General features: G+C 37.1%; 1 protein-coding gene across 2 annotated transcripts in view; it reads right to left on the bottom strand.

The window, feature by feature from the left end:
* Positions 1-6974: 6974 nt before the first annotated feature.
* Positions 6975-27184, bottom strand: part of LOC109096544 (integrin beta-5-like) — a 29526-nt gene continuing 9316 nt past the window's right edge. For both annotated transcript variants that reach the window (XM_042763588.1, XM_042763589.1), the window contains 6 exons: positions 25937-26366; positions 14342-14564; positions 11545-11645; positions 9766-9885; positions 9393-9559; positions 6975-8101 (listed from right to left, as the gene is read on the bottom strand). In XM_042763588.1, the coding sequence (XP_042619522.1) occupies positions 8003-8101; positions 9393-9559; positions 9766-9885; positions 11545-11645; positions 14342-14564; positions 25937-26366 (1140 nt within the window). In that variant the 3' untranslated portion in view covers positions 6975-8002. The remainder of the gene's footprint in view (positions 8102-9392; positions 9560-9765; positions 9886-11544; positions 11646-14341; positions 14565-25936; positions 26367-27184) is intronic.

Here is a 27184-nt window from a genome sequence, read left to right as displayed (position 1 = left end):
AGCCAATGATTTTGTTTCTTCTGTGGAATATAACATGATATTCTGAAGAATGTTGGTAACCAAACAGTTTTGGTTACTATTAACTTTATTAATATTATATTATTTAAAAAAGTAAAACATTTAGCAAAATATATTATTTTATATTCCACAGAAGAAACAAAGTCATACAGGTTTGAAACGACATAAGGGTACGTAGCTAAATGATTTGCAGTCCAAGTTATTTTTTCCTACTGAATATTTAATTAAAAACACACACATGTGTGATGACACAAGAGTGTGAAGTAGCTTGTAGTGATGAAATTACCCAGTTTTTAATTGAAACACTGTCACTTCTCAAATCTCTTTATTTTAGTTAAAACAAGAAAACTGATATTTTTCAATCAAGAAATAGCCTACTTAGCTGTAAGCCTTCCCCTGGAATGTACGTGAAGATCTTGTCTGATGAAAAGATGAAAAGCCTTTTCTTTTTTTATTTGATCGGATGGAAAATATTAGGCTATATAAGTTACAAACTGTTCAGTGATCTCTGAATGGTCTTTGTATATTCTTCTTCTTTAAAAAAATCGAGTTAAAATGTGAGTGTTCAAAAATGATAAAGACCATTTTAAACATATTTTGAAATAATATGTTAAATTAAAAATACATAATGAAGGTCTTTGGGACCCCAAACATAAAAACCAATCAATCTTAGCAGAAACTGACCGACTTGGACTCTTTTAAATTCTTCTGTAACTGTAAAGTGTAACTTTTTTTTGCAACAGAGACAGTCAAGAATAATTGTTAGCAGACTTCACCAAAAAAAAAAATAATAATAATAAATATAATATTATTTTGTGCTATTATTTTGTTTTATGAGTTATTTTTTAGAGGTATTGTGTTAAACAGTCTTTTATACTTTCATGAATTCTTACATGAACTTCCGTTCCTCCCTCTCATGATTTAATGAAATACAGTAACCAGTAACAATGTCCAGCACACTTTGTGGTTTCACACAGTCAGTTTCTAGTCTGTGAGTCTAAGATGTGCGTACACACCCTGGAATACATCATGAAAACTGCCAAAGAAAAGTTCTTACAAGAACTTTGGACATTTGTCTGCCTTGTAATTCATAATATTAATTTTGGCATGTACGCCATACTTTGTTATAGAAGCTAGTGAAGAAATTATTAGATCACGATTACTTAATTACTTCCAGATTTACAGTTTCAGGGCAGGGCTTTAGTATGGGCATGTAGTAATGCTGTAACTCTTTCCTAAAAGTGGATAGGAGGCAGAAAAAAAGTCAGTTGTACTGCGTCACTGAAAGAAAAAAAAAAATAATAATCAGCTGGCTGTGACTTAAATACTACCATCTGCTTGTTTTGGAACAAAACAGCTATGATGACACACTATTGCACAAACAAACTTTTTGTCAAGAGCTGGTCTCAGTCTCCAGGTCACGTGAAGCCATTGTGCTTTGAGCTGCTCAACCTTGCGTTCTGGAAGAGAGAAGCAGAAATTCATACGGTGACATTTTATTCCATGAGCTAATATCCTGCTTGTCTACACCATAAACCAAAGACACACTAACCAATACACCCAGACCCTGATACTCCATATATATGAGTCACCAGGGTTGCCAGGTCCCAGAAATATTTCCAGCCCAATGACAACTCAAAACCCGCCCAAATGGAATGAAAACTAGCCCAATTTTTCAGTGTCCAATCAGATTAGACAACGGCTGGACTTCCCACAAAGGGTCCACTTCCTACATCCTCCAAAGGTCTTCATGTCTACGGGTCCTATCACTGAATTAATTAGATGCTGTGCATTTCGTTCGATGTAAACTAATGCCTTTTTTCGAAATTTCTTCCACAACACTTCCTAAGTGGTCAACAGTGAAGTGCTTGAGTGACAAGCAACATGGGCCAGCCAGCTTCAACTCTGCCTCTTTCACAAGGTGCATTAGCTATCTTAGAAAGGAACTGCCTGTGTGCAAATAATGTTCTGGCATTTGAGAAAGGAAGCCGCATTTTTTTTTTTTGGTTGTTCAGGTCGCAGCATGAGCTAACCAGATCACCGTTGTGAGCTCTTACTTCACATTTGCAATATTGCAGAACGCTTTTCTATCATCATTTGGAACACTTCGAATCCACTCCTTTTAATCCTTCTCTGTCTCCCATTTCTTTGCGATACTTCTTTCCATACTTTCCCCCATTTACCTGACATTTTAGAATGCTGCTGTTCATCCACAGGACAAACCGAACCGACGCTTCTGACTACAACGCTCTCATGATGTGAGTGACGTGATGATGATGCTTGTCTTGATTTGTGATTCAAAGCACATGTGGCGCGCGCGCCTACTCGCATCTCGCGAGAAGCAGCGTTTGTTGCCAAGTATTCATTCCCGGGGATCAACACCCACTAATAAAAGGTTCACTTTTATCTTAGTCCACAATTATTTTATTTTATTTTTATTTATTTTTTTGCGGCCGCGGTACATTATAAATGTAGCCCAAAAAACCGCAACCCGCAACTCCGTATTTTTTCCCGCAACTCCTTTTCTAAAATAGCCCAATTGTGCGGGAAAACCGCTACCCTGGCAACCATGTGAGTCACATTGGACTCTCTCTTCCTCTTCTGATTTAAAGGAATAGTTCACCCAAAATGAAAAATCTGGCATAACGTTCTAAACCTGTAGCTAACATATGTCTCCAGAAAATCTTCAATATAGGACATTAATTATATTGACTGCGCTTATTGGCTTATGTATTTATTTATTTAAATGAACCCTATCACAATTTGACCAGGAATACCAGCATAATGACACTTTTAGTCTGTGAAAACGCACTATGACACTTCATCCATTAGATGGTGCTATAGGACAGGGCACGTGGCCGTGGCGCAAATTGCTTCCATATTCACTTCCATAAAGAAAATAAATCACCAAAAATATCATTATTTTTTCTATAAGATCGTTGTAAATTGTTGTATTTAATTTATTTTCTTTCTTTTTTATTGTTATTTTATTCGATTTAGTTATAAAATTAGTAACACTGTTTACTGCAAATGTTTATGTCCAAAAGATGACGTAATATGTAGACTGTCCTAATGTAAAGTCATCTAGTCTTTGGTCAATACTGTTCATTTTCAAATTTCAGAACAAACCCCCTAAATTAAAGAAAATTGGACATTTGTTGATGTTAGTACATGTTTGATCCTACAATGTTAGAAAGAAAATAATGTGTGCAGGACATACAGTAGGCTACATACTAGCATACCTTGTTGACTGTGTTCTGCATGTGGTAATGAAAGAATACCAGCGAAAAAAGGTGATTTAAGGATTTATTGAGATTTGGTCCTGTTAATGAGTAATGCTGCTGACAAAGATCAGACACTCACGCATAAAGACAAATGACTCATAAATACCCACATGATTGTTTATGGATAAACACTATGCCACCCATGTACAATACTGTCCCAGAATCTGGACAAGGCGAGTATTGTTTACAAAAAAATTTTACATTACAAATGACTCATCAGTAGTGCTGAACGTGTGCTGCAGCTATTGTTATTGTCTCCAAGGTTCACAGAAAAGCATATGTGTGAAGGTTAACATGGGCACTGTGCATCACAGTCAGCGTTTGATGATAAACATAAAGAAGCTTATTGCGTTAGTCAAGATTCTAAACAATCACTCTGCATTCCATCACTGAACACAGACAGTCAGTCGGTCAGACACAGACTCATTAGGTGAGTAAGATAAAATAAATGAAGGCGGTTAGAGTCTGGGCAACAGTGATGCAGGACATACCATGCATTCCATTAAGACTCAACATTCACAGTTATCGCTACGATATTGCTACCGTTTTAGGACACTGACACATTTGGTACATCTAGATGTTAGAAAACTCCATGATGCATAATTCTCCAGTTTAACTAAAGTAGACTACCATTCAAAAGTTTGGGGAGAGTAAGATTTTTTTGAAAAAACAAAAAGAAATTGATGTCAGTTTACAAAGTATCTCTATTCCAAATAAATTCTAGTCTTTTGAACTTTTAAAATCATAAACAAAAATAATAATAATTTTTAGTTTTTTATATTTATATTATAAATTTTAAATTTTGATTTTGATTTTTTTATTTTTCTTGAGTAGCAATAATGATTGAGCAAATATGATTTCTATAAGGGGTCATGTGACACTGAAGACTGGAGTAATGATGATGAAAATGTATCTTTCCATCACAGGAATAAAATACATTTTAAAATATAGTTCAATAAAAACCCCTATCAATGGAAAAGCAGTTATTTGTGCAAAAACCTGATGTTATACAGCATTATCTGAGAATGATCCAAAGAGCATTTGTGCTTTAAGGGAAAAACTTCTGACTAAAAAATCATGACATCAATGTCACAAATTTACGACCTTATTTGATTACTAAATATTGTTCATAATCTTAATTTTGCTTAGTAACTTTTGCTTAAGACCGTCTGTTTATTTGAAGGAAATGAGAAATAGATTAGGTGAAAAAGAGAAGGATCTCATGAGAGAGCAGAAGATCAGGCCTTCAGTCACATCTGTTGCTGTTCAGCTCCTAACGGCTCAACTCAGACATTACACCTAACACACAAACCTGCTTTCTCTTCCTGTATTCAGAGCCGCATTCATGACTTCACTTCTGTCTGAGTGCTCTGGCTGTTGACACTGGCTCACAGCTCCGGAGGAAAGCAGCATTTTAGTTCATCAAACTCTGGGAACGTGACTTATGAGCAAACCTCAGGGTTGACATCCGAACAGGGAAGAAACACTGGAGCGCCATTTCTATTTTTACATGTAACTCCAAATCTCATCTCAAAATGTCAGCCATGGCCGTGTTGTGTGGCAAGAGAGCAAGGAAATAGTGGCAGTGTGACCATATGGTGGTTACATTTGATTTAGAGAAGGATTTAAACTTACCATGCAAAATTTTACAACAAATATGACTTCTGCATGCACAGAAAATCTGAAAATGTAAAGCCCCTCTGCATGCCTTTGATTGGATCGATAGCAGACCACCCACCAGACCTGGTTAAATACTCCGTAAGATGTCTTAGGGACATAATCTCATGTGGTTTCACAGTAAACTAACAATGAAATCGGGTTTCAGTTAGGTTCAGAAAGCATGTGCACTTTCCCCATCACAAACACAGCTGCTCTCTGTAACTGAACCTGAGGCCTTTGACATGTCACCAAACACACACACACACAAACACAATGGCTGGTTTATACTCCCAGTCTTCCTAGCTGCAGGTAAAAACCCTTCTACACCACATACACACGTGAAGCTCAAAACAAGCTGCCTTCACAGGAGTCCAAGTAGAATATGACAAATAAACGGTACTAAACAAACTTAGCCCATTAAGCCCCTCGCCCACTCCAACTGCACGGCCCTCTTAATTCAAAGGCTTCTGTCACCTAGTTGCAGTATTAAGTCAGATTTTCCTGTCAGCTTACAGAAAGGTGCTTGTGTCATTCCCTGCTGTGCTGACATGGTTTGTTAGCATCAAACAAAAAGACATTAAGATTATAAGTACTAGTTTTGCGCACTTCAGCTTCAGTCTTCATCTCTGTCCAAATATATATGACTAAAGGTGTAACTGAATTCTTGAAGGATTAAATACAAGTTGCATGTCATTTCTGTCTGAATGTCATTAAGCAGATGCAGATCTCATTATCTAGGTCTGTTAGTCTGAGTCTGAATTTGTCAGTACTGTTATTCTGTGTACCCTGTGATACTATTGGCTGTTTTCAGATGTTGCTGCAGTCTTCTAATCTTCCTGACTTTGTTAAGTGTCTCACTGTTGTTTCCTGAAATAACGGTTTTGTTTTGTCTATTGCCATGCAATTTATTGTAATAGCTCACTTAGAAATAAATAATAATATTTCAGCTGAACTAATTCATTTGCACGAGTTTAAGGTGGCAAATTATTGCTTTAGTCTGATATCAAATTGTGCATGTAAATGTGCTTTGTGACTAGTTTGAGAGACAATTCACACAGAATGGATTTTTCCCTTCTGCTGCACTTCTTTTCCATTGTTATCTATGTAAATATGGTGGGCGGATGCATTTGACAGTTATACCCACATCTTGCTTCTTTTGCTGTGTCCCACATGACACACAGTTCTAAAAACCTGGCACTCATGCTAAAAGTAGTTCAACTTTAAATGTTTTTCATTCCACTGAATTCAAATGCAGGAACATGTTCCGTGTGAACTTGATGAAACTGTTGTCTGCTACATCTATTTCTTAACTAAATCAAATTAGTTTCATATCTGACAAAACTACAGTACTGTTATTGAACTGAATTGAACTGATTCAAGCTGAATAACATTGTCTTTTGTAGAGCTCCATATTGATTTAATTTGTTTTATAATTGATGACTGAACTGAATCAACACAGAACTGTCATGAGCTGAACAATGGCACTGTTGTCTTTTTATAGCCGTTTCACAGCAGTTCCTTTTTTTTTGCTTTTTTTTTTAAGTATTCATATTTTACAGGTTTCTTAGTACTCTTACACAAGTTTCTTAGAGTGCTTAGTACTATTCTCACTAAGTATTATCAAAATTCACATTTCAATATTTCATTCACAGCAACTGCCTTTCATAATGCTATTACTACCAATCTTTTCATTGGCCTCTCTTCTCGTTCACATTAAAACGTCGGTCTATGATTTAATCCAACTGGTTAATCAGTGAATCATTTGGCATCTATAGATTTCTAGAGATATGGATTCTGTAATGGATTAGCAACATGGATAAAACCTCATGGCTGTTACATCTTCATCACAACTTTATGGATACTACGTTAGTAAGTACTTGAAAAGTAAGTGTTAAAAGTACTCAACTGAAAAATCATTGTTGTATATCATCGAATAAACCAGATGTTCTCAATTTATTACAGATTTTGTGTGTTGAAACAACGATTATGGGGACTGAAATTATTTATAACTAGTGAAAAGCATGATATATTTATTTGAGTTTTGAAAGATTGACTAGCAGTGTGATCAGTTTGGATTTTTGCAGCAAGAGCTTTGAAAATGTACACCTTATGTAAAACATGCACCAAAACAAGAAAAGACACAAGCATGACTTACATGACTAAGTATCAGTATGGGGTCAGTCTCAGTTCTTACTGGCAGCTGGTGTCCAGGGGCTATTTTTTATTTAGTCCAGGTCCTGGTGGGATGGGTGTGGAGCTTCTAAATGTAACTTTTTCAAGAACAAACAAGACATTCCTGAATTATCAGCAGGCAGTCTTATTGCATCACATTGTACAGTTAAAAATCCTCATGAAAATGTGCAACCTGTGGCAATACACAAAAGACTAGCGTTGTAGAGTGGCATTTCTTTTTTTTACTTTATAAACCTCACCTTAATATACAATGTGCAAAACAATAGTTAAGAGAATTATTGCTCTGGTTAGGTTAGTACCCATCTCTTTGTTAAAGAGTTGTATAATTTAGCATTTTTTGTGTTCTATGCAAACTTCATGGCATCTGACTACATTTAGTAAATAAACTGATGTAAAATGTGTAACGGCTGGGAAAGGCACACTGTTAAAAATATACACTTGAAAATGTCTTTTTGCCTATAAAACAATGCACAGCAAATCCATCATAATGTGCAGGAGGTATGGTTAGAACTGGAAAAAAATTAGGAAATATATTCAAGCAAGCGGTCCATAGCAGGTCAATGTCTATCGATCATGGAGGTTTCTGGAAAAGGCCGGTAAGCCCTGCCTCTCCAACTAGTCAAGCCAGTCCTCTTCTCAAATTCGGCATGTGTCCATCTGCTGCTCATCAATAAACTTTCATTACTAAAACCGCATAAAGATCAGTTCCAATCCTCAGGAATTACACGCCTCAAAAAAAAGTTTACACTGCAAAAGACCACAGCATTTGCTCTGTCTCTGTCCTCCATTGTAGTGCAGAGGTGTGCTGGACAGGTCCTGCCATGTCCCCCAGTCCAAAAAAAGGTTGATCAGTGGACTCCTCCGTTGCATGACTTGATATTATGCATATGGAAATCCATCTCCATTGGGTGAGAGGGGATGGACTGCTTATAAACAGGATTAGATGCCTAGAAGGAAGACAAGCAGAGACATGAGAGTATTAAATAGGTTGGATGGGTTCATTGAAATGCACATGCTTAGAATGGCAGAGCGAACAGAGTCTTTGAACCACAGCCTTGGAACGATCGTCATGACTGATGTTTGCCAAAAGGCCTCATGGTTTCAATCAAAGTCTAGTTGTTTTAGTCCCCGTGAATGCACTGTGAGTTGCCAGTTCAGGCTATTTGCATTTTAAATAACTTACAAACAGTGGTATATGAATGCATTAGACTGCAGCTAGACTACTGTTCAAAAGAATTGAGTATTCAGTTTGAGTTGTTTGTTTTTTCTATAACTTACAAACAGTGGTACTCTACAGACTTGCACTCAATCAGACTTGCGCTTCCCCGCTATTTCAAAGTCTTTATTTTATATTTTGTTCTATTTATGATTATTTTTTGCTTGAATTCATTTTACAAAGCATCCAGGTGTTGAAGACAAGAAAAAAAAAAAAAAAATTGTCGCTTCCAATCGCCACTTGCATCCTCAGCTACCTGCGACGGAGGAAATTAAACACCTTAACGAGAGACTTTGTGCATCGCGTTCATATTCCTGTTCTGTGGCGCGGATTTGCAACTTGTCTTTTTTGATGCAGGACGCTGTACGTTTAGTCCTTTTTTAGTTTTAATTGTTTAAACAGTGTCTTGTTCCATTCAACATGCATGATTTGTGTCATTGAAACGTCGCAGGTAGTTGAGAGTTAAAGTGACAATTGCAAGTGACATTTATTTAGATTTCTTTTTTTTATCTTCAAAGAATGGCTACTGAAAAATGTATGAGATTTTCAAAAGTTATAATAAAATAAAAAAGACTGATGTTGTCACTAGCGGAAGCGCAAATGAGTGCAAGTCTGAGAGTGCAAGTCTGAAGTGCAAGTCTGGAGTGCAAGTGAGTCTGCTGACCCTTCTCCCAAATCATAATGTGATACTGAAGACTGGAGTAATGATGCTAATACTGTCAAATGGAAAACACTTAATTAACATTGTAATATTCCATAATAGTACTGTTTTATTGTATTTCTGATAAAAGAAATGCAGCTTTGGTAAGCATAAGAGACTTTTCAAAAATGTAAGGAAAAAAAAAACTTTCTGACTCCAAACTTTTGAACAATATGAAAAAAAATAAAATAAATAAAAATAATAATAATCTTAGCAATACTGGATCCTTGATTAATGGAAATCATCTTAACAAAACATTTTGTTAAGTATTCCAACACTTCACACTGTCACAAGCATCCGATTTCTATATTCTAAATCTCACCATCTCATATCGCGCGCGTGAACGTGCACTCTGGAAGCGTGCAAACTCGCGGCGGTCATGGATGGTGATAACCAGTTTCCAGAGGGCTAGCAGCACGATGCCCATCAACAAGATGCTGCCAACAACTGCCAGGAGTACCGTCTTGGCATCTGGGGCAACAGCACATTCTGTAAACACAAAAAAATACATAAATGCATGGCCGTAATGTATGATGTACTTTTCCAGTTGAAACAATGTTTGTATCAGAAGTGACAATACAAATATATATTTTATTCTGATCATTTCCTCTCTTATACTTCCCAAACATGAGTGTGCTTGACATGATTCTGAACACAGTTCTTAGTGAGGTAGCTGTGAAGTGCTAAATCCTGACCTGGCTCTTTAAGCGCGGTGAGGACCGACTGGCCGCTGGCATGTTCAGAGTAGGTGAACTTCATCACACAGTCATTCTCGGTCTTATACACGCATTGAACAGTGTTGGAATCATCAGTTTCTGAAAGAGATAGAGAGACGTTGATTATAAGAGGAGTTTAGTTTAATAAAACCAAACTGTGGCTCAGGCAATAAAATGAGAAAGGCATGTTGAGCCAATAGCATAAACACTGAAACACTGAAATTATTGTTGGACCAGACCCTGCATTCCTCAACAAGGACCCAGATTGATCAAGAATGCTTAAATGTTATCATAATTAAAATACCCAACAGACTAGGAAGTCATTTAACTATGGACCCTCTCTCTCTAAAAGAGCTGGATGTTTCCGGTATGCACATGTGGAGTCCATTAAGGAAGTCAGCTGACTGAAACGGCAGAGAAATGTTGTAAAACATCGAATCCATGATGCCTTCTTTTACAATAAGGAGTGACATAGAAAGGCCTTAAAGAGTTCACAAGCATCCTGAATGTTTCACTTCAGCGAAGTCCAGCTTCATATTGCTCAACAATAAACATTTATTCATGCATTCCTAGACACATGTAAAAAAAATCCTCCTGCAATAAAACCAGTTATAAAAACCCTGGAGAAGTTCTCATAAACTTTATTAACAGCTTTCGGACTCTAATAAAACCTTCATAATTATAAATAAATAAAATAAATATACACAGAAAATATGATCAATAAAAAGATCTACATGCACAACAAAAATAAACATTTTCTAAATTGCCATTCTAAATGAGTTTTGTGCATTTCACATGATAGTGGTTTGTGGTTTAATAGCAGGGGTTGAGAGGAAGAGCAGAAAAACACAGGCTTTCACAGTGGGACACAACAGTGAGTGTTGCTGAGACGTCCAGACTTACATTCTCCAGATAATAACATAAACAGAGCTGGCCTTGATACTTCATAAACTGTGCTTCACCCTGCTGTGGTAACACATTCATGACCTGGAAGCACAGTGTGTCCTGATGAGAGGGACTGATCTCTCAACTGAGCTCCTGATAACTACTGCGTTCAACTTTTCTCTGTGACTGAACTTAAGGAAGGCGTATGTTGATGACATGGGCTGAAAGTTAGTGTGTGCATGTTCAGAGAATTTTCCCATCTCATTACCACTGTTTAACTATTCCCACGCAGTACATGGCAAAGGTTAAAAAACTCAAATACAAAATAAACAAGGTAATTTATAAGCCATCATTTATTGTTTTTATTTCACAGTACAAGTAAATTAACCTTGATGCTCAAATGCGTTTCACTGTCAAGTAGGATGCCACATTGCACCATTAACTGATATAAAGTTTTTTTTTGTGTGTGTGGCTTGTGAAACCACGTTTGCACCGCTAAGAGATTTTTTTTCCACTTACTCCACTGTTTAGGTTTTTTGTATTTTGTATTTTGTATGTGGTTTGAAAATGATGAATTTTGTTATTTATATGCACAAGCTTTAAATAACATCTGAAAACTGGGTAAAGTTTTAGCATGCCATTCTTTTCTCAAAGGAGTCAATTTAAGTACTATATTAAACTGAACAGTTAATTGATAGCAGAGCATAAACATACAAACAAATAAATTAAAAAAATTTGTTCTTTGGCTTAAACAAATGTATTTGTATCTGGGGAAGAAGTGAGTGTGTGTGTGTAGGGTGGAGGGTTACAGTGTTAGAGAAGCCGCCCCAAAACATCATTGAGTGTGTCAAGTGTTTTTGAGTGTGCACTCACTGAGCGTTTCCACGGTGATGATCTCATCCTTGCACATGCGCTGGCAGGTCTGGTTATCGGCCAGTCTCCCCGAGTTAAAGAGACGGCACTCGATGCATTCCCTGAGAAAGATTCAGAAAAGTCAAACTATAACTATCACAATACTGAAAAGACTGACAAGGTTGAATCTAAACAAAAGTCAGTGATGAAGGAAAGACATCTGCCAGTCAGCATTGAGGAGTCTAATGGAGACCATATGATAGTTTATGTAGTGCAAATAACAACTTTGCTGACATCATCTTGTGGCATGCTACCTAATGCCACAGAAGTATTTTTGACTTGTCGCTCAGCAACAATATATATATACTTATTATCAATGCTGAAAACAGTTATTTTTGTTTTTTTGTGAAAGTCATTATACAATTATATTTTTTTTTAAATACAGGATTCCTTGATGAACAAAGTTCAACATAAATGCTAAACTGTTCTTTAAAATAAAAAAAATTCGTAGCATAAATATAAACAAATAAATACCCTTAACTGTCACTTTCAATCAATACAATGCATCTTTGCTGAACAAAAGTAATCAATTTTGTATATATAGTACAGGTCAAAAGTACTGTACAAACTGTATATTATATCGCCCTACACCAACCCTACACCTAACCCTACCCCTTACAGGAAACTTTGTGCATTTTTACTTTCTCAAAAAAACTCATTCTGTATGGTTTATTAGCGCTTTGAAAATGGGACATGGGTTATGTCCTCATAATTCACCCTCTCCTTGTAATTATTGTGTCATACCCATGTCATTATACAAAGTTGTGTCCTGATATGTCACTGTAACAAGAAAAACGCACACACACACGTATACGTATACACAGTTAACAGTTTTAATTTTTAATATTACAGAAGTTGTGTCCTGTTTTGAATGGTAGTATACAGTCGTGGCCAAAAGTTTTGAGAATTACATAAATATTAGTTACGTTTGCTGCCTAAAACTGCTTTTTAGATCTTTGTTTCAGTTGTTCTGTGATGTACTGAAATTATAATTACATGCACATCATACATTTCAAAGGCTTTTATCGACAAGTTACATGAACATTTTGCTAAAGAGTCAGTATTTGCAGTGTTGGCACAACTTCGTTTTCAGGACCTCTGCAAGGTTAGATGGGCATATGCTCTCAAATCACTTCTGGGCCAAATCTGGACTGAATAGGCAACCCATTCTTTCAATAATAACATTCTTGGAGTTTGTCAGAATTAGTGGGTTTGTTTGTCCACCCGCCTCTTGAGGATTGACACAAGTTCTCAATGGGACTGTAAGATCTGGGGAGTTGTTTTCCAGGCCATGACCAAAAATTTCAACATTCTGGTCCCCGAGGCCACTTAGTTATCACTTTTGCCTCTTATGGCACGGATGCTCCATCGTGCCTGCTGGAAAATGCCTTGTTCTTCACCAAAAATGTTTGTTGGATTGTTTGGAAGAAGTTGCTGTTGGAGGGTGTTTGGTTTACCAATTTTATTCTGGCTGTGTGTTTGGGCAAGAATTGAGAGGGAGGCCACCTCCCCTTGGATGAGACAGCAACCCCACACATGAATGGTGTCCAGGTGACTTTACTGTTGGCATGACACAGGAGCTGATGGTAGCGCTACCTTTCTTCTTCCGAGAACAAAGCCTTTTTCCAAGAGCCCCCAAACAATCTGAAAGGGGCTTAATCGGAGAATAGACTTTTGACCCCAGTCCTCAGCAGGTACATTTAACTATAAATTTCTGCAGAAGATGTACAATGGTGTCCTGAGAGATTGTTTTTTGGAGCCGAAGTGGCTTATTTTGCTGCCCTTGCTGGCACAACAGGCAGAGCCTCTTCCAACAAGTGCTTCGCCTAACTTGTGCGTGCAGATGCAGCTCACACACTGCGCTGCCAGCCATTCAAGAGGCAAGCTCTGCACACTGGTGGCACACCACATCCCGCAAGCTGAATCCTCTTTAGGAGACGGATCCTGGCGGCTTGTGGACTTTCTTGGACTCCCTGAAGCCTTCTTTACAAGATTGAACCTTTCTTTCCTTGAAGTTCTTGAGGAACCTTATAATGTTGATTTAGGTGCAATCTTAGTAGCCACAATAGCCTTGCCTGTGAAGCCATTTTTATGCAACGCATATGATGGCTGCACGCGTTTCTTTGCAGGTCACCATGGTTAACAATGGAAAGAACAATGATTTCAAGCATCACCCTCCTTTTAACATGTCAAGTCTGCCATTCTAACCCAATCAGCCTGACATAATGATCTCCAGGCCCGTGTGGATTGTCAACATTCTCACCTGAGTTAACAAGATGATTACTGGAAATGATCTCAGCAGGTCCTTTAATGACAGCAATGAAATGCAGTGGGAAAGGTTTTTTTGGGGATTAAGTTAATTTCATGGCAAAGAGGACTATGCAATTTCCATCTGATCACTCTTCATAACATCCTAGAGTATATGCAAATTGCTATTATAAAAACTTAAGCAGCAACTTTTCCAATTTCCAATATTTATGTAAGTCTCAAAACTTTTGGCCACGACTGTAGGTATCATCAAAGTACTGGAATCTTTCACTGGAACGCCACTAGTATGTGGATACTAAATTTTATGAAAAGGCAGTTCCAATTCAAAGTAACAGAAGGATGGACTGAGAAGAACCTGTATGCTAAAAATTCCCATAGGCAAATATTTACAATAATGTATACACTTTTAAAGACAAACTTCAAATTAAAAATTGGAAATACTTGTGAGTTAGCTTTAGTTAGGTTGGTTTCAGCATCCTCAGTCTCATACCTCTTTGTTCCACAAGCATCTGGACAGGTGGGACATTTTTCACATGTGTCCCCAAATGCCCCTGGCTCAGTGCACTGGCACCGCCCACACACACAGCTGCCCCGCCCGCTACAGATCTTGCCATCGTCCGACACACAGGAAGTCGTCTCTGTAGAGCAATTACAGTTGTCTCCAATATAACCAGCATGGCATTTACACTCACCGCAGTGGCATTCTCCATGGCCTGGAAAACAGGAAGAGAGAGAGAGGGGTTCAGAATTACTTTATATAACTCATGACACTGCAACCTCTTATTTTGTATCAAATGGCTGGTTTATTCAAAAATCTTGCACTAACAAATGTGTTTAACTAACTGGCATAGACAAGAGGTATGAACACAAAGACTTCTCAAAAAAACAATACTGTACACACAAATGCACACAGTGAGAGTGAGAGCATGCATGTAACCAGCATTCACTGACAGTAATGGAAACAAATGCATAACATATTTCTTGGTCATAACACAAAGATGGCTGCCCTCTACTTCTCCTACATTCTCTGAAGTCTCTCTGTCCACGGCTGTGCACATTCTAGTGGACTGATTACAGGCAGATCTCCTCATTCCAACACCAAGGATTCTCGGCTAGTGTCTTCATTATGAAGTGTGAGCAAAACTCTTTTTTTGTTTTGAAGTAAATGTGCCAATGTGACTCAAATTTGGCTGCAATGACTCAAGTGAAAGTCAATATTTTGATGTAGTACTGTACGTGCGAAAACATGAAGGGGCTTGCAGCCAAAATGATAAAAAAAGACATGCTTTCATGGCAAACCAGCTGTGAACAGATTGTCGCTGCAGCCTCACACCACTGACTGCACAAGAACTTGGAAAATTGAGTGCATATGGTCCAAAATTAATTTTCTTTCAATATTCACTCACCCTCATGTTGTTGCATTATTTTATTGTCTTTTTCATGTAAAAGTAGACATTTCTGAGGACCTTCATGCAGCTTTTCATACATTTCATAGTGACCCGAGGGCGTTGCCGTGGAAACTAGTGCTGCGAATGCTTACAGCTGTTTCTCTGCACTGGAATTTAAGATCACACGGCTTGAATTTTTTTCTGTTACGTTTTTATTTGTACACATTTGTTCATAAAATGACTCTAAAGATTTTTTTGTTTTTATATGTTGTTGAATATGGTTTGCGACTGGAAACTGAGAGCTTTTGGCCACTGGATCAGAGCGCTGTCAATCACAGCATGATTCACTGCCTATTGTGGCCTCTAAATTTGGTTTGAAACACTGTCACTGCTTTGTAAAGGCTCTTTAACCATGCCAGTAAAGTTAGTTGAATCTGAATTTGCCAGCTGATTGCAATGCTAATTTTTTTAAACAAGAAAAAGATACACAACAGCTACAGACCATCTCTGTTCATGGTACGTAATTAATTATATATTTGAAAATATCGCCCTGGTCACACTGAGCGATGAATTTTTTTTGTGTGTTTTGTGTGTTTGATATAGTATGAGTAACAAAACGCCTCTGTGTTCCAGATTTACTGCAATAGTATAACTGACACTTCCACCATCAAATTTACTAGGTCTTGAACTGACACTTCAAATCAACATTTACTAAATGTAGTCTTTTCAAGAAATGTGCTTTATGTCTTATGTTCTCACTCTGCAACAAACGGTTTATAGTGATATTGCAGATGATACATGATGCATAATTCAGAGGTTAATGTTTAGTAAAACCCCCTTAAAATAATACAAATATAAGATTAAAAATATATTATTGAAGTAAAATAAAAAAAAATTATAAATATATATTCGTTCTCATTAGGGATTGCAAAAGATTACAATTTTTAATTGGATTAATGTGATTAAATCACGATTAAATGCACACTTATGAAATGAAGCATACCATCTTGTTTAACACATTCATTTTGTCATTATGTACTATATCCATCGAGATAAACCAAAAGATTGAAGGGTGATTCTTACAAAACTGTATAAAAGTAAGTGGTTCCACATTTATAAGTAAGAGAAAAAAAAAACATGTTCATAAATCCTTCTTTCTAATAAAGATCTTTAATGAAGTAAGAGTCCAAGTCTGGTAGGGTTATGAGAGGAACATAAAAGAGAGAAAATCGTTTGCTAGTTCTATTTAATGTAGGGTGTATTCTGTTTGAAACACTAAGCAAGGTGTACAGTTCCTTCACTGAACACTTTTACTGAATGAATGTACGTCTGAACGGATCTTGACCTAGAATATCAAGCCATCATCTAAATGCAAATAAAATCCAAAATGCTAGAGAATCAATGCAGACCTGCTCTCCCAGCATTCCTGAATCGAGTCTTTTATTTAGGTCACTGAGTAAATGTGCTGTTGTCATGCCAGAAAGGCAGATCCATGCCTCTGGGAATCAGCCTCAGCCCCTTTCAACCACACTCCCAGTCAAACTAAACAAATTCACACATGAGCGAGTCTAAAGCCACGCAAGCACTGAAATATGTCAATTACCATCTACCTCAAGTATCAGGTTTAAGTGTGCAAAGTTTCACAGTCAACACAGAGTCTGTGCATGTAAAATGCAGTTTTGAGTAGTGTAGACTTGAGCTCTACTGCTGTGAAGGGCATAGCCATCTTTAAGTGATGAAAATTTCCCTTTTCCTGCATTAAAAAACTAAAATATGATAGATTGAGCTCAGTGAAGTTTATTATTAAAAAGTAGAAGGTATTTGGTAAAACACAGACCCTCCCTGTATCAGGACGTCGCTCCAAACTGGATGAAAGAGCAGGAGGAAACTGGTCAGAGAGGCGACCAAGAGACCTGCAGTAATTCTTGAAGCAGATGCTGGAATTTATGACAAAGAGCATTCATTGTGTGCATGCGACAACAATATCACAAATTCTCCACAGATGTGGCTTGAATGGGAGGGTTGCAAGAAAAAAGAAAGGCCACATGCAGTCATGACTGAGCTTTGACTAAACACACCTTGAAGATTCTGAGGCAGATGAGACTAAAATTGAATTATTTGGCTTCAACACCAAACGATATGTCTGGCTGAAATCCAATACAGCTCACCATCCAAATTACAGCATTCCTCCAGTAAAGCATGGAGGTGAATGGTGAATGTCCTTGCATGGCCAAGTCAGAGCCCAGACTTAAACCTAGGGCCCTATGATTTCCGCAATGTAGAAAATAGGTACGGAATCCTGGAATCCATTCACAAAAACAGAATTTACAGTGTAACGCGGAATGTGGTGATGGAATGAACAGCGCAGACGTGCGTTTCGTTTGCTAGTTTGCTACTGAAGCACGCACAATGTTTGTGGTTGTCATCTGTAGTAGCTAAATAGTATTTTTGCCATTTAATATTCACATACACTAGTCATATCATGGTTTAATTGAAGTGAACTGAATTGCATTTGATTTATTCATTCAATATTTGATGAATTCCGTGACATTGCTCGTTACACAGTAAACTTCTGTTGTGTAGCACTTTGAATTACAAAAATTAAAGGGTTTTTATTTTTTTTTTCTAAGGGGTTGGAAAAAAAGACAGATTAATGTTTTTGCCTTCATCAGAAAAATGAAAATACACACAGAATTTCTAAAAAATAAGGAAATAAAATAATTTTAAATTAAATTTCTTAGGGCCCTATTATTGTATACAAATTAATAAATTAAGTTGTTTTTATGAATTCAATTCATTAGAGATGTTTTAAAAAAAAAAATTACAATTGAATACAGAAAAATTAAAATGGAAAGTGCAGAATTTGGGCCCTAAGAATGTAATTTTTGTTAAACTTTTAATAGGCCTAAATTGCTGTTAAATTAAACAAGTTTCATGATTTTAATTAATTAGTCATTTATTTATTTTTTTTTTTGCTAAAATTTCATCATCAAAAAAGCAAAAACCTGAATCCAGAAAAATGTAAACTGAAAAAAAAAAAAAAAAAAAAAAAAAGTTTTTGGAAAAATAAAACTTAGGCTAATTTGGAAAAAATAAAATGGATTTAACAGGGCCCTAGAAACCCCAATGAAAATCTAAACAGTCACCATCAAATGTAACTGAACTTGAGCAGTTCTGCAAAGAAGAGTGGGCAAATATTGCAAAGTCTCGATGTGCAAAGTTATTAGAGACAGAGTCATATCCCAAAAAGCACTGTAATTAAAGCAAAAGGTGGTTCAACAAAATACTGACAGAAAGGGGGTGATCCTTTTTCCAAATCAGTGATTTTCACTTGGATGTTATAATTTGCACTGAGTAAATACAGCTGGATAAAACAAAAACTGTGTACATAATGTAGTTTGCAGAAGTGAACAGACTTGCAGACTGACATCAGATCAGAGTTATAAAACATGACGTGGTCATGGCTTGTGGTTGTTCTGTCTTTCTTGTGGTGGCAAACTTGTAATAGATCCTCCTTTGGATATGAAAAACACTCAGATAAATCTGAGTGGCAGTGGCAATCTCTGCCACATTCTAGTTCCACCCAATGAGGAACCACCAGCAGAACACAGTTCTGCTCCAGACACATCTCACTTCCCCATCTGGAGCTGAGAGACTGAGCTGTTTTCAGAAACGCTGACCAAACACTAAACAAGCTACTTAATATCTCAGCAGTCTACATGCCACAGACTCTGTGGTCATTCTTCCTTCCCTACGAAAGAAGAAACAAACAAGTGCAGGTGACAGAGAAGAATTCAGTGTGTGTGCATGCATGTAATTCAACTCCATATTCAGTGGAAAGTTCAAGGCACAATAAAAACTTATTTTGAAGGATAATCATTCATAGATAAACAAAGAAACCACAGAGCCAGAAGGAGAAATAAAAGCAAAATTAGACTCATACTGACCCAGGTTTTGTGATGTAGTGTTTAAAGACTTTCATGTCCTGTCCAATGAGTTCTTGTATACATGTGACATGAACCACAGAGACACAACATTATCCATCTCGAGAGACAGCCATAGTTGATGCTCCTAATAGGCTATAGGGGAATATTTTATATATATATATATATATATTATATATATATATATATATAGGAGCTAGACCTCTGATCAAGCACTGATCTGATAAAGTGTGTTAAACACATAAACAACACAGCAATGTTTGACACTTGTTGTTTCAGGCACCAAATTACCATTTTTTAGTCCTCTGTTCTACGTCATTACTAGGGCAAATATACACCATCATTCAAAAGTTAGGGGTCTGTAATTTTTTTTTTTTTTTTTTTTTTTTAAAAGAAATCTCTTATTCTTACCAAGGCTGCATTTATTTAATCAAAAATACTGTAAAAACAGTAAAACTGTTAAATGTTAATTAAAATAACTGTTTTCTGCATCCCTGCTGAATAAAAGTAATAATAATAATAAAAAAAAGTTCTCAAAAAACTTTTGAAATGTAGTATACATATACCTGATATTAACCATATCATCTGATTTCACCACTTACAAAATAACAATACAGCAGTCAGTCCTAATGATCATATTTAAGAAACGAACCTAAACTGGTTTCAGTGTGAACAAAGTCATAGATTGTTGCAACGCTAATAGCTCCTTGCATCTTCATGTTTTTTAAATTACTTCCATTCCTTATTTCCACACTATGTGCCATTGTTTCTGGTCGACAACATGCAAAAGCAATGTGTTGTCTGACTTTACTTTGCAGGAACAGTGTGACCACTGTTTTCAGCTTAAGAAGTAGAACTCATTTTTCAATAGAGAAACATGTGCAAGGCAAGTATGTAGGCCAAGACATGGCAAGCTGCCTCTTGTAGTTGCATCTCTTGAGTGGTGACGAAGTCTTGGCAGTAAAAAAAAAAAAAAAACAGGTCTACAGATGCTTGACGTGTGCTGTCTGTTCCCTTCACAAGATTCCTTAGCAACCAGGAAACCACGATGTAATCCAAAGAGAATAAAATAAGAAGTTAAAAATAATCGTGAAATGACTCGCACATGTTTCTCCAATTAATGAAGAGCACATCTGAACATTTGAGGCTTTTGAGCAGAGAAATTATATTTAAGATAATTATTGAAGTTAGAAGTCTTGTCTCATGTGACTGCAGGGTAATATCTCAAGCTCAGAGACAATAACAATTACAGAGCAAGCATATAAGATAAATACAGTTTTCTTCTGCCACACAGCCTTCTGACGTCTTTTAAATAAACAGGTAGACTGAGAAAACAAGTAACGCATTTTTTTTTTTAAACATGGGCAGATCACTATAGTTTGGGCCTGTGGTACATCTACGAGGTTTCAGGCTAGGAACAAGCTAATGTGTTTCCCTGCATGCTTTACTGCTGGTATGGTATGGTGCTTTACACTAATTACCATTTAATGAACTACAGCATGTTTCTGCTGCTCTACAACATAAGTGTGGGAAGTGCAAAGGCAAAGAGCCAAATAACACCATGTCTAGAACTTACTGTATATATACAGTCTAAATGAGAAATGCATAACATTTCTGTAGTTTGTCTAAATAAAAATGACTATATGACTAATTCCATGTGTGTTTTACACCAAAGACAGAAAGACTCTCCTCATAAAACCAACTATCTGCGGAGACGGAGTTTGTGTGCACAAGGATTGGCAGACTTTGACTCATCACTAATTATTTACCCTTTCTTGCCCTCGCCATATAAACAAAAGACTAGTCCACTTTCCGAAACCGTAATTTGCATGGAAAAATCTCGTTACAATTTGTTGCCCAGAGCTAGTCTTGAAATTAGAGGCGCAGTAATCCCATTGTAGCAATGTGGTCACTTAAAGACAGATTTGAAAAGCAACTAAACAAGACCAAGATGAACAAGTTCGGGTGTGTTTTACCAGCCCTCGAGGAGACACACATGCAGAGGAACAGCTGAGATTTATTTTCCAGCACTGGCTGATTGCAGTGTACTGGTACAGTGATGACACTGCAAGACTCTCTGATCTGAAACTACTGAAATAAACTAAAATACCACCCAGTTTCACACACTGACATCTTAAAGTCTTTTAAAAGTATACATTTAAATCTGGAAGAGTCTGAGGAGTCACTAAAGATAATGTAATAATATTTACATTATATTAAAATACACAAATTAATGTTAATTTTTTATATATTATATTGATATATAATAATTATGTAAGATGGCAAATATGATATTTTTTGCTATGGTTTCAATATAATATTATATTACATCACAGAAAAAAGTAACTTTTCACTGGTAGTCTTAGGCTTTTGGACTCAACCATTAAACAAGCTTTGTACAGATCAAAAACATCCTCAGAGTATGCATCAAAACACATTCACCAAGAGCATCACGTTAGCATCACTCAAATATGAACCACTACATCAAATCATGCAGTGACATGCAGAAACCATCTTCAAGAATCCATAAAACAGATTCATGTGGCCTCAACCTCTGACCTGCCCAAAGGACAATGCTGGTTTTTTTTTTTTTCATTAGCAATTTTTATCTTTGCAATAAAATACCCATTAGCGTAGTTTTGGGGTGTGGATGTACATGTAACATCCATTCATAAGGCACAATATTTCAAAGGATGAATATCAATACCCGCAAACCACCCATTATGAGCAGCTTTTGACATTCTATTCTTTTTGAAATGTTTAATCTGAAGGCTTGGCACTTAAAAGTACGCCAGAAAAGTCAGTAAGAAGTGAGGCAGGAATCATGGGAGAGGCTTTATTTGTTTAGCATGCTGATCCAGATTCCTGAGGCTCATACAGGATCCACACTCCATCCTGACTAGCTTTGTTCAACTGAGCTTTTCATTTTGCTGGTGCATTTAGGGATGCTTTTCAGACAGTAGAACACATCCGAGTAAATAACCAACAAACTCCAGTGTTTGTTAAAATACCTCTGTTGAACTCAATGGACTCCTCTGCTTGTAAACTGAAAACGCCATTATCATAACCATAATATTAACATATTAAAAATAATGTTTGTGCATCTTCATCAACAATGTTACCCATGAGAGATACTGAAGATCCCCTGCACAGACATAAAAATGGATCCTTCTGCCTCAAACATGCATTTCACAAAGCTATTCTGCCATCAAAAACACTCACACTCGGCAAATCAAAAGACTAAAGAGTGCGCAATGAATCCTATTCCAAGAAAAAAAAAAAAAACAGTTTGCTTATGTTTCTTGACAGCTCTATTGTTCAACATGTGACCACACTGCTCTCATAAATTGTCCCATGCTCCACACCACAAACAAAAACAGAAATGAAGGGTTTATATCCAAATCATCCAATGGGCGCCAGACTTTCCTGTATTTTTGATGATGGTAAAGCGGTGAAGGCCTTGTCTGTATTCTTGCTTCTGAGGTCATTGTATTGCCAGGTGCTGATGTCATTTACTGGGGTAAATGAGGATGCAGGGGTGTGGAAAAAAAGATGTCAATGGTTTGTGTACAGTTACAGAGATGAGTTGGCGGAATGTTTGCCAAACGTTAAATGAAACCACATTACATCCAAATTACAGCATTTGTTTGGTATTCAACATGCAACATCTCATCTGCCCCATGTGCTTACTGCTAACATAAGCTAACATCTGAAAGATCTGAAAAACAGCTCCAAAAAAAAACCAGGTGTCTAGGATATTGCTTGGATAGATAATGTTTTTGAGAAAAAACAACACCAAAACAACAAACATCACTTCTGAGATGTTATTACAAGTTGGTGACAACAGTTTAAAAGCCCTTGTTTGATTGTACACTGCTCAGGGTCGAGTGCATAACATTTGATTTCTTATTTGTACACACTACTGTTCAAAGGTTTGGGGTCAGTGGATTCTCTTTGAAGAAGACTTTTATGTTCACCACAGTTGTGTTCATTTAATCAAAAACAACGTCAAACAATAATATTGTGAAATGTTATGACAATTTATAATACCTTTACTTTATGAATATATTTTAATTTGTAATTTATTCTTGTGATGCATTTCTGAATCCCAGCAGCCATTACTCCAGTCTTGTGTGTCACATGATCTTTCAGAAACTATTGTAATGTGCTGATGTGTTGTTCTAGAAACTTGTTTTATTATTATCAATGTTGAAAAAATAATGATACTTTTTCAGGGTTCTTTAAAGAAAATAAAGCATTCATTTGCCACTTTACTTAACTTTTGAAACAGTATTGCAAAATAAAGGCTATAATTGTGTTACCACTATAATCAGTTGGATAAATAATGTGAAAACATGACCCAGATTTAAAAAAAAAGAATTTGGTTCCACACTCAATTGCCATTACTTGCAATTTTCTAGAACCACAAAGTTTTACAACAAACACAAACATGTTCACATTTACAATGTTAATTGACTGGGTCCACACAAACCTCATCAACAAGGTTGAAGATTTAAAGAACAAAAAAGGAGCACATTTATATGTCTGAGTCAGTTTGTCTGAGGTGACTATTTCTAACTCTCTGTGTTATTAAGCAATTTAAATGTTTTTTAAAGCTTCTTTAAAGTCAGCTTAAAAAATAACCACTATTATACACACCTATATATGGAATGTGGCTACAAAGAGTTACACTAGGGCTGCACGATTAATCGCATGCATTTGTCATGCGTGTCTCATCAGTAAAGCTGGTTCCGTGATTAGCGGTAAATATCCGTCACCTGTTTTCAAATGCACCGGGAGTTCAACACAGAGCCGTAGTTCACTAACAAGCTACACAATATCGTGTTCATAATCAAATGCGATTAATCTCAATTATGAACAGAATATTGCGTAGCTTGTCAGTGAACTACGGCTCTGTGTATTAACTGCCGCTCCCGTTTGAAAACAGGTGACAGACATTTACCGCTAATCACGGAACCGGCTTTACTGATGAGACACGCATGACAAATGCATGCGATTAATCGTGCAGCCCTAAGTTACACAACACCATTTTCACAAAAACAGCTTGTTCTTGACCAGTTCTGTATTGTTGAGAAGCCGTCAGCCAGTCAGCTTTCAATAGTCACAACATGCTCACCAAGCCCAGTGACCCAGTAATAAAATGGCAGAGGAAGTGGCTCTAAAGTGGCTCCGCCCCCCACGCGACTGTTTAACTTATTCAGCACAGCTTCCTTCTGACCCTTCAACCGGGTCATGTTTACTCCTCACTTTTACAACTATCTACGTTGTAAAGCAAACAAGCCTATTTCTTCACAAACGTACAAAGGTTCATTTAATATTAAGATGAAAGTAAATAAAATGCTAGACATGCACAGATCATAAACAATTATAGATTGGTTATTCTTCTTGAGTGTTAAAAAAGAGGTCTTTACATGTTACATGGAAAAAATAAAATCTGTTGGTGTCAGCACTACACTCTAATAACACTCCTGCCATTGGTCCTGAAAACAGTTTAAGGTTTTTATAGTACAAGTGGCTTATAATGCAAGTTAACAAAGTGAATACACATTTTTGGGGGTATCAACCTATGGCCTATGCATATGACTGCATGTGTTACAGGAGAAAGTATTTTAACAAAAAAAAAAAAAAAAAAAAAAGATTGTCAAACCTATATTTGAAAGACAAACATCTTAGACATAGAATCTCAGGCGGTACTTCAAGAAAATATTTTTAAAGGATTAGTTCACTTCAACAATGTATTTCTGTCATCACAATCTTACTATGGAAGTCAATGGTGCTCATCAACTGTTCAGATACTAACATTTTTCAGAATATCTTCTTTTGTGTTTACCAGAAGAAAGAAACTCATACGGGTTTGGAACAAGTGGAAGGTGAGTAAATGATGACAGTTTCCATGCCCTGGTGTAGGTTCATCTTGCTGGCCTGCCGGTTTGAGAAGCCTTACCATTCTCCTGATAAACGCTAGCTTTGGGACTTTTATTCTATCCTAAACACCTTGCAACTCACAAACAGTAAAACAAGCTGTTCTCACTGAAGCATGGCCAAATCAAAATGCCACAAAGCATGTTTATGAGGCATTTAACAAGTGAACGAAACCTACAGAGAACTCTCTCATCAACGTTTGCTTTTTCCCACAGCCATTATAGCGAGTTTACAAGAATTGGCCCTGTTAATTCACCATGGCAAAGTGATGCGAAAAAGCTAAATCACCCAGATTCATTAAGGACTCATTACTGCAGACAAGAAGACTTTTCCCTGGCTGAGATAGCAGGAAATGGATATATTCTCAATTCTAGCGATGGCATTATTGCTACAGAGGCTCAACAAATGTCCATTTTGAGTTGGGCTGACAGTTTATGCTGACTAAAGAAAAACAGAGCTTTATTACTCATAGACCAGCCATTGTGTGCATGGCTAAACAAATGCAGCCTTCTACAAAGCTCTCACTGTGGCATGGCAGAGATGCGTCCTGTGGAGAGGGAGATGGGGTGCCAGCCAACTACTCTTTGGCAAGAAATGATCAAATGCATTGGGCACAAATGTAGCATCCAAAAGAGGCCCATGGCAAGCCAAATAAGCCGCTGAAAATCTAGGACATGGACCATAAACTTCCACATTTTGTATTGAAATTCACTTTTCAAGGTGCAGGTTAAAACACATCATGGAACTGAAATGCAAAGTTTTCCTCTTTGAAATGGCAACCAAATAAGCAAATAAATTCTTTCATCTTACCTGAGCACAGTATACCCTTGTGTCGGGCACAGGAGAAGTCGTCACACTCGCAAAAGGTGCCATAGATTTTGCCGAACTCTGACTCGTAGCATAGACACTGGTTACAGCTGCATTCTCCACGGCCACTGCACACCTGCTTGCCCTCAGCCTCACGGCAGGCACTGAGATACTGGTGGTTGACCTCACCCTCCTCACACTCGCAGCGGGCTCCCAGGTGTCCGGGCTCACAACCGCACATCCCGCAGCTGTAAGTGCCGGCAGAGTTGCAGCGGCTGCTGTTGGTCTGGGTGAAATCTGTGCAGCTACAATCACAGCGGTAGTCCACAGAGACCTCCAGATGGTCTTTAAAACCAACAGGCCTGATGGTGAAACTCTTGCTGGTGCCTTTCGGAGGACATCCTCGAGCGTCTACAGTTACGTTGAAGGAGACCTGCAAGAAAGGACAGACAACTAATTTTCTTGTATTTATGACTAAATACACAAATGAACTGTATCCCAATTCAAACGCTGCATTCCAAGCCCAAATGCAATACAGCAGCACTTTACAGAAGGCTCCTTCAAATGCAGCCTTGAAATGCATCCTTTGTTTCCTGGGCTATGAAGGACACAAGGAAGGAAAAAACAAAACACTTTAAAAAGGGGTTCAAATGTTAACTTATAGCTAACCAAGACGCAATTTTATAGATGTACCAAAATGGACAAAGGTGAACATATGTGATGGGTTGTGGACCTTGCTTTGTTTTGATACAGTTGAATTTGAATTTGAAAAAAGTCCACTATAGGCAAAGCTGTACCATTCAACAACGTTCGGTTCAACCCAAAGGATACAGACCCTGAATTGGGACACAGCTATTGAGTGCTAGAAGGATGACATATTTTGTTAGCATAAGTTAGCATGACCCTGGTTACCTTGACAAAATAGGATTTTCCATTGGCTTTTGGATTATTGCTGGAAAACTCTGTGACCAACAAAAGTTGATTTTTAAATTAGTTCACCAAAGCATGGGTATAAACACAACAGGTTGTAAAAGCATTCCATTAGATGAGCTTTAGTGCTTGGCGTGATGTTTAATGTCCCCAACAGGCTCCGTAGTCCCATTTAGCCACTTCGCATAAAAACATAAGTCTCAAGTGGGGTATTATTGATGTATTTAATAATGTTTAATAAAACAAGAAAATATCTTGAGCTTGTGTTAAACACAAACCTTATTTCAGACTTTTAACCAAAACATTATTTTGGGACAAGTG

The sequence above is a fragment of the Cyprinus carpio genome, chromosome A9 (genome assembly GCF_018340385.1).
Source record: "Cyprinus carpio isolate SPL01 chromosome A9, ASM1834038v1, whole genome shotgun sequence".
NCBI lineage: Eukaryota > Metazoa > Chordata > Actinopteri > Cypriniformes > Cyprinidae > Cyprinus > Cyprinus carpio.
The sequence above is the reverse complement of the archived record's forward strand: the minus strand, read 5'-3'. Positions and strand labels throughout refer to the sequence as shown.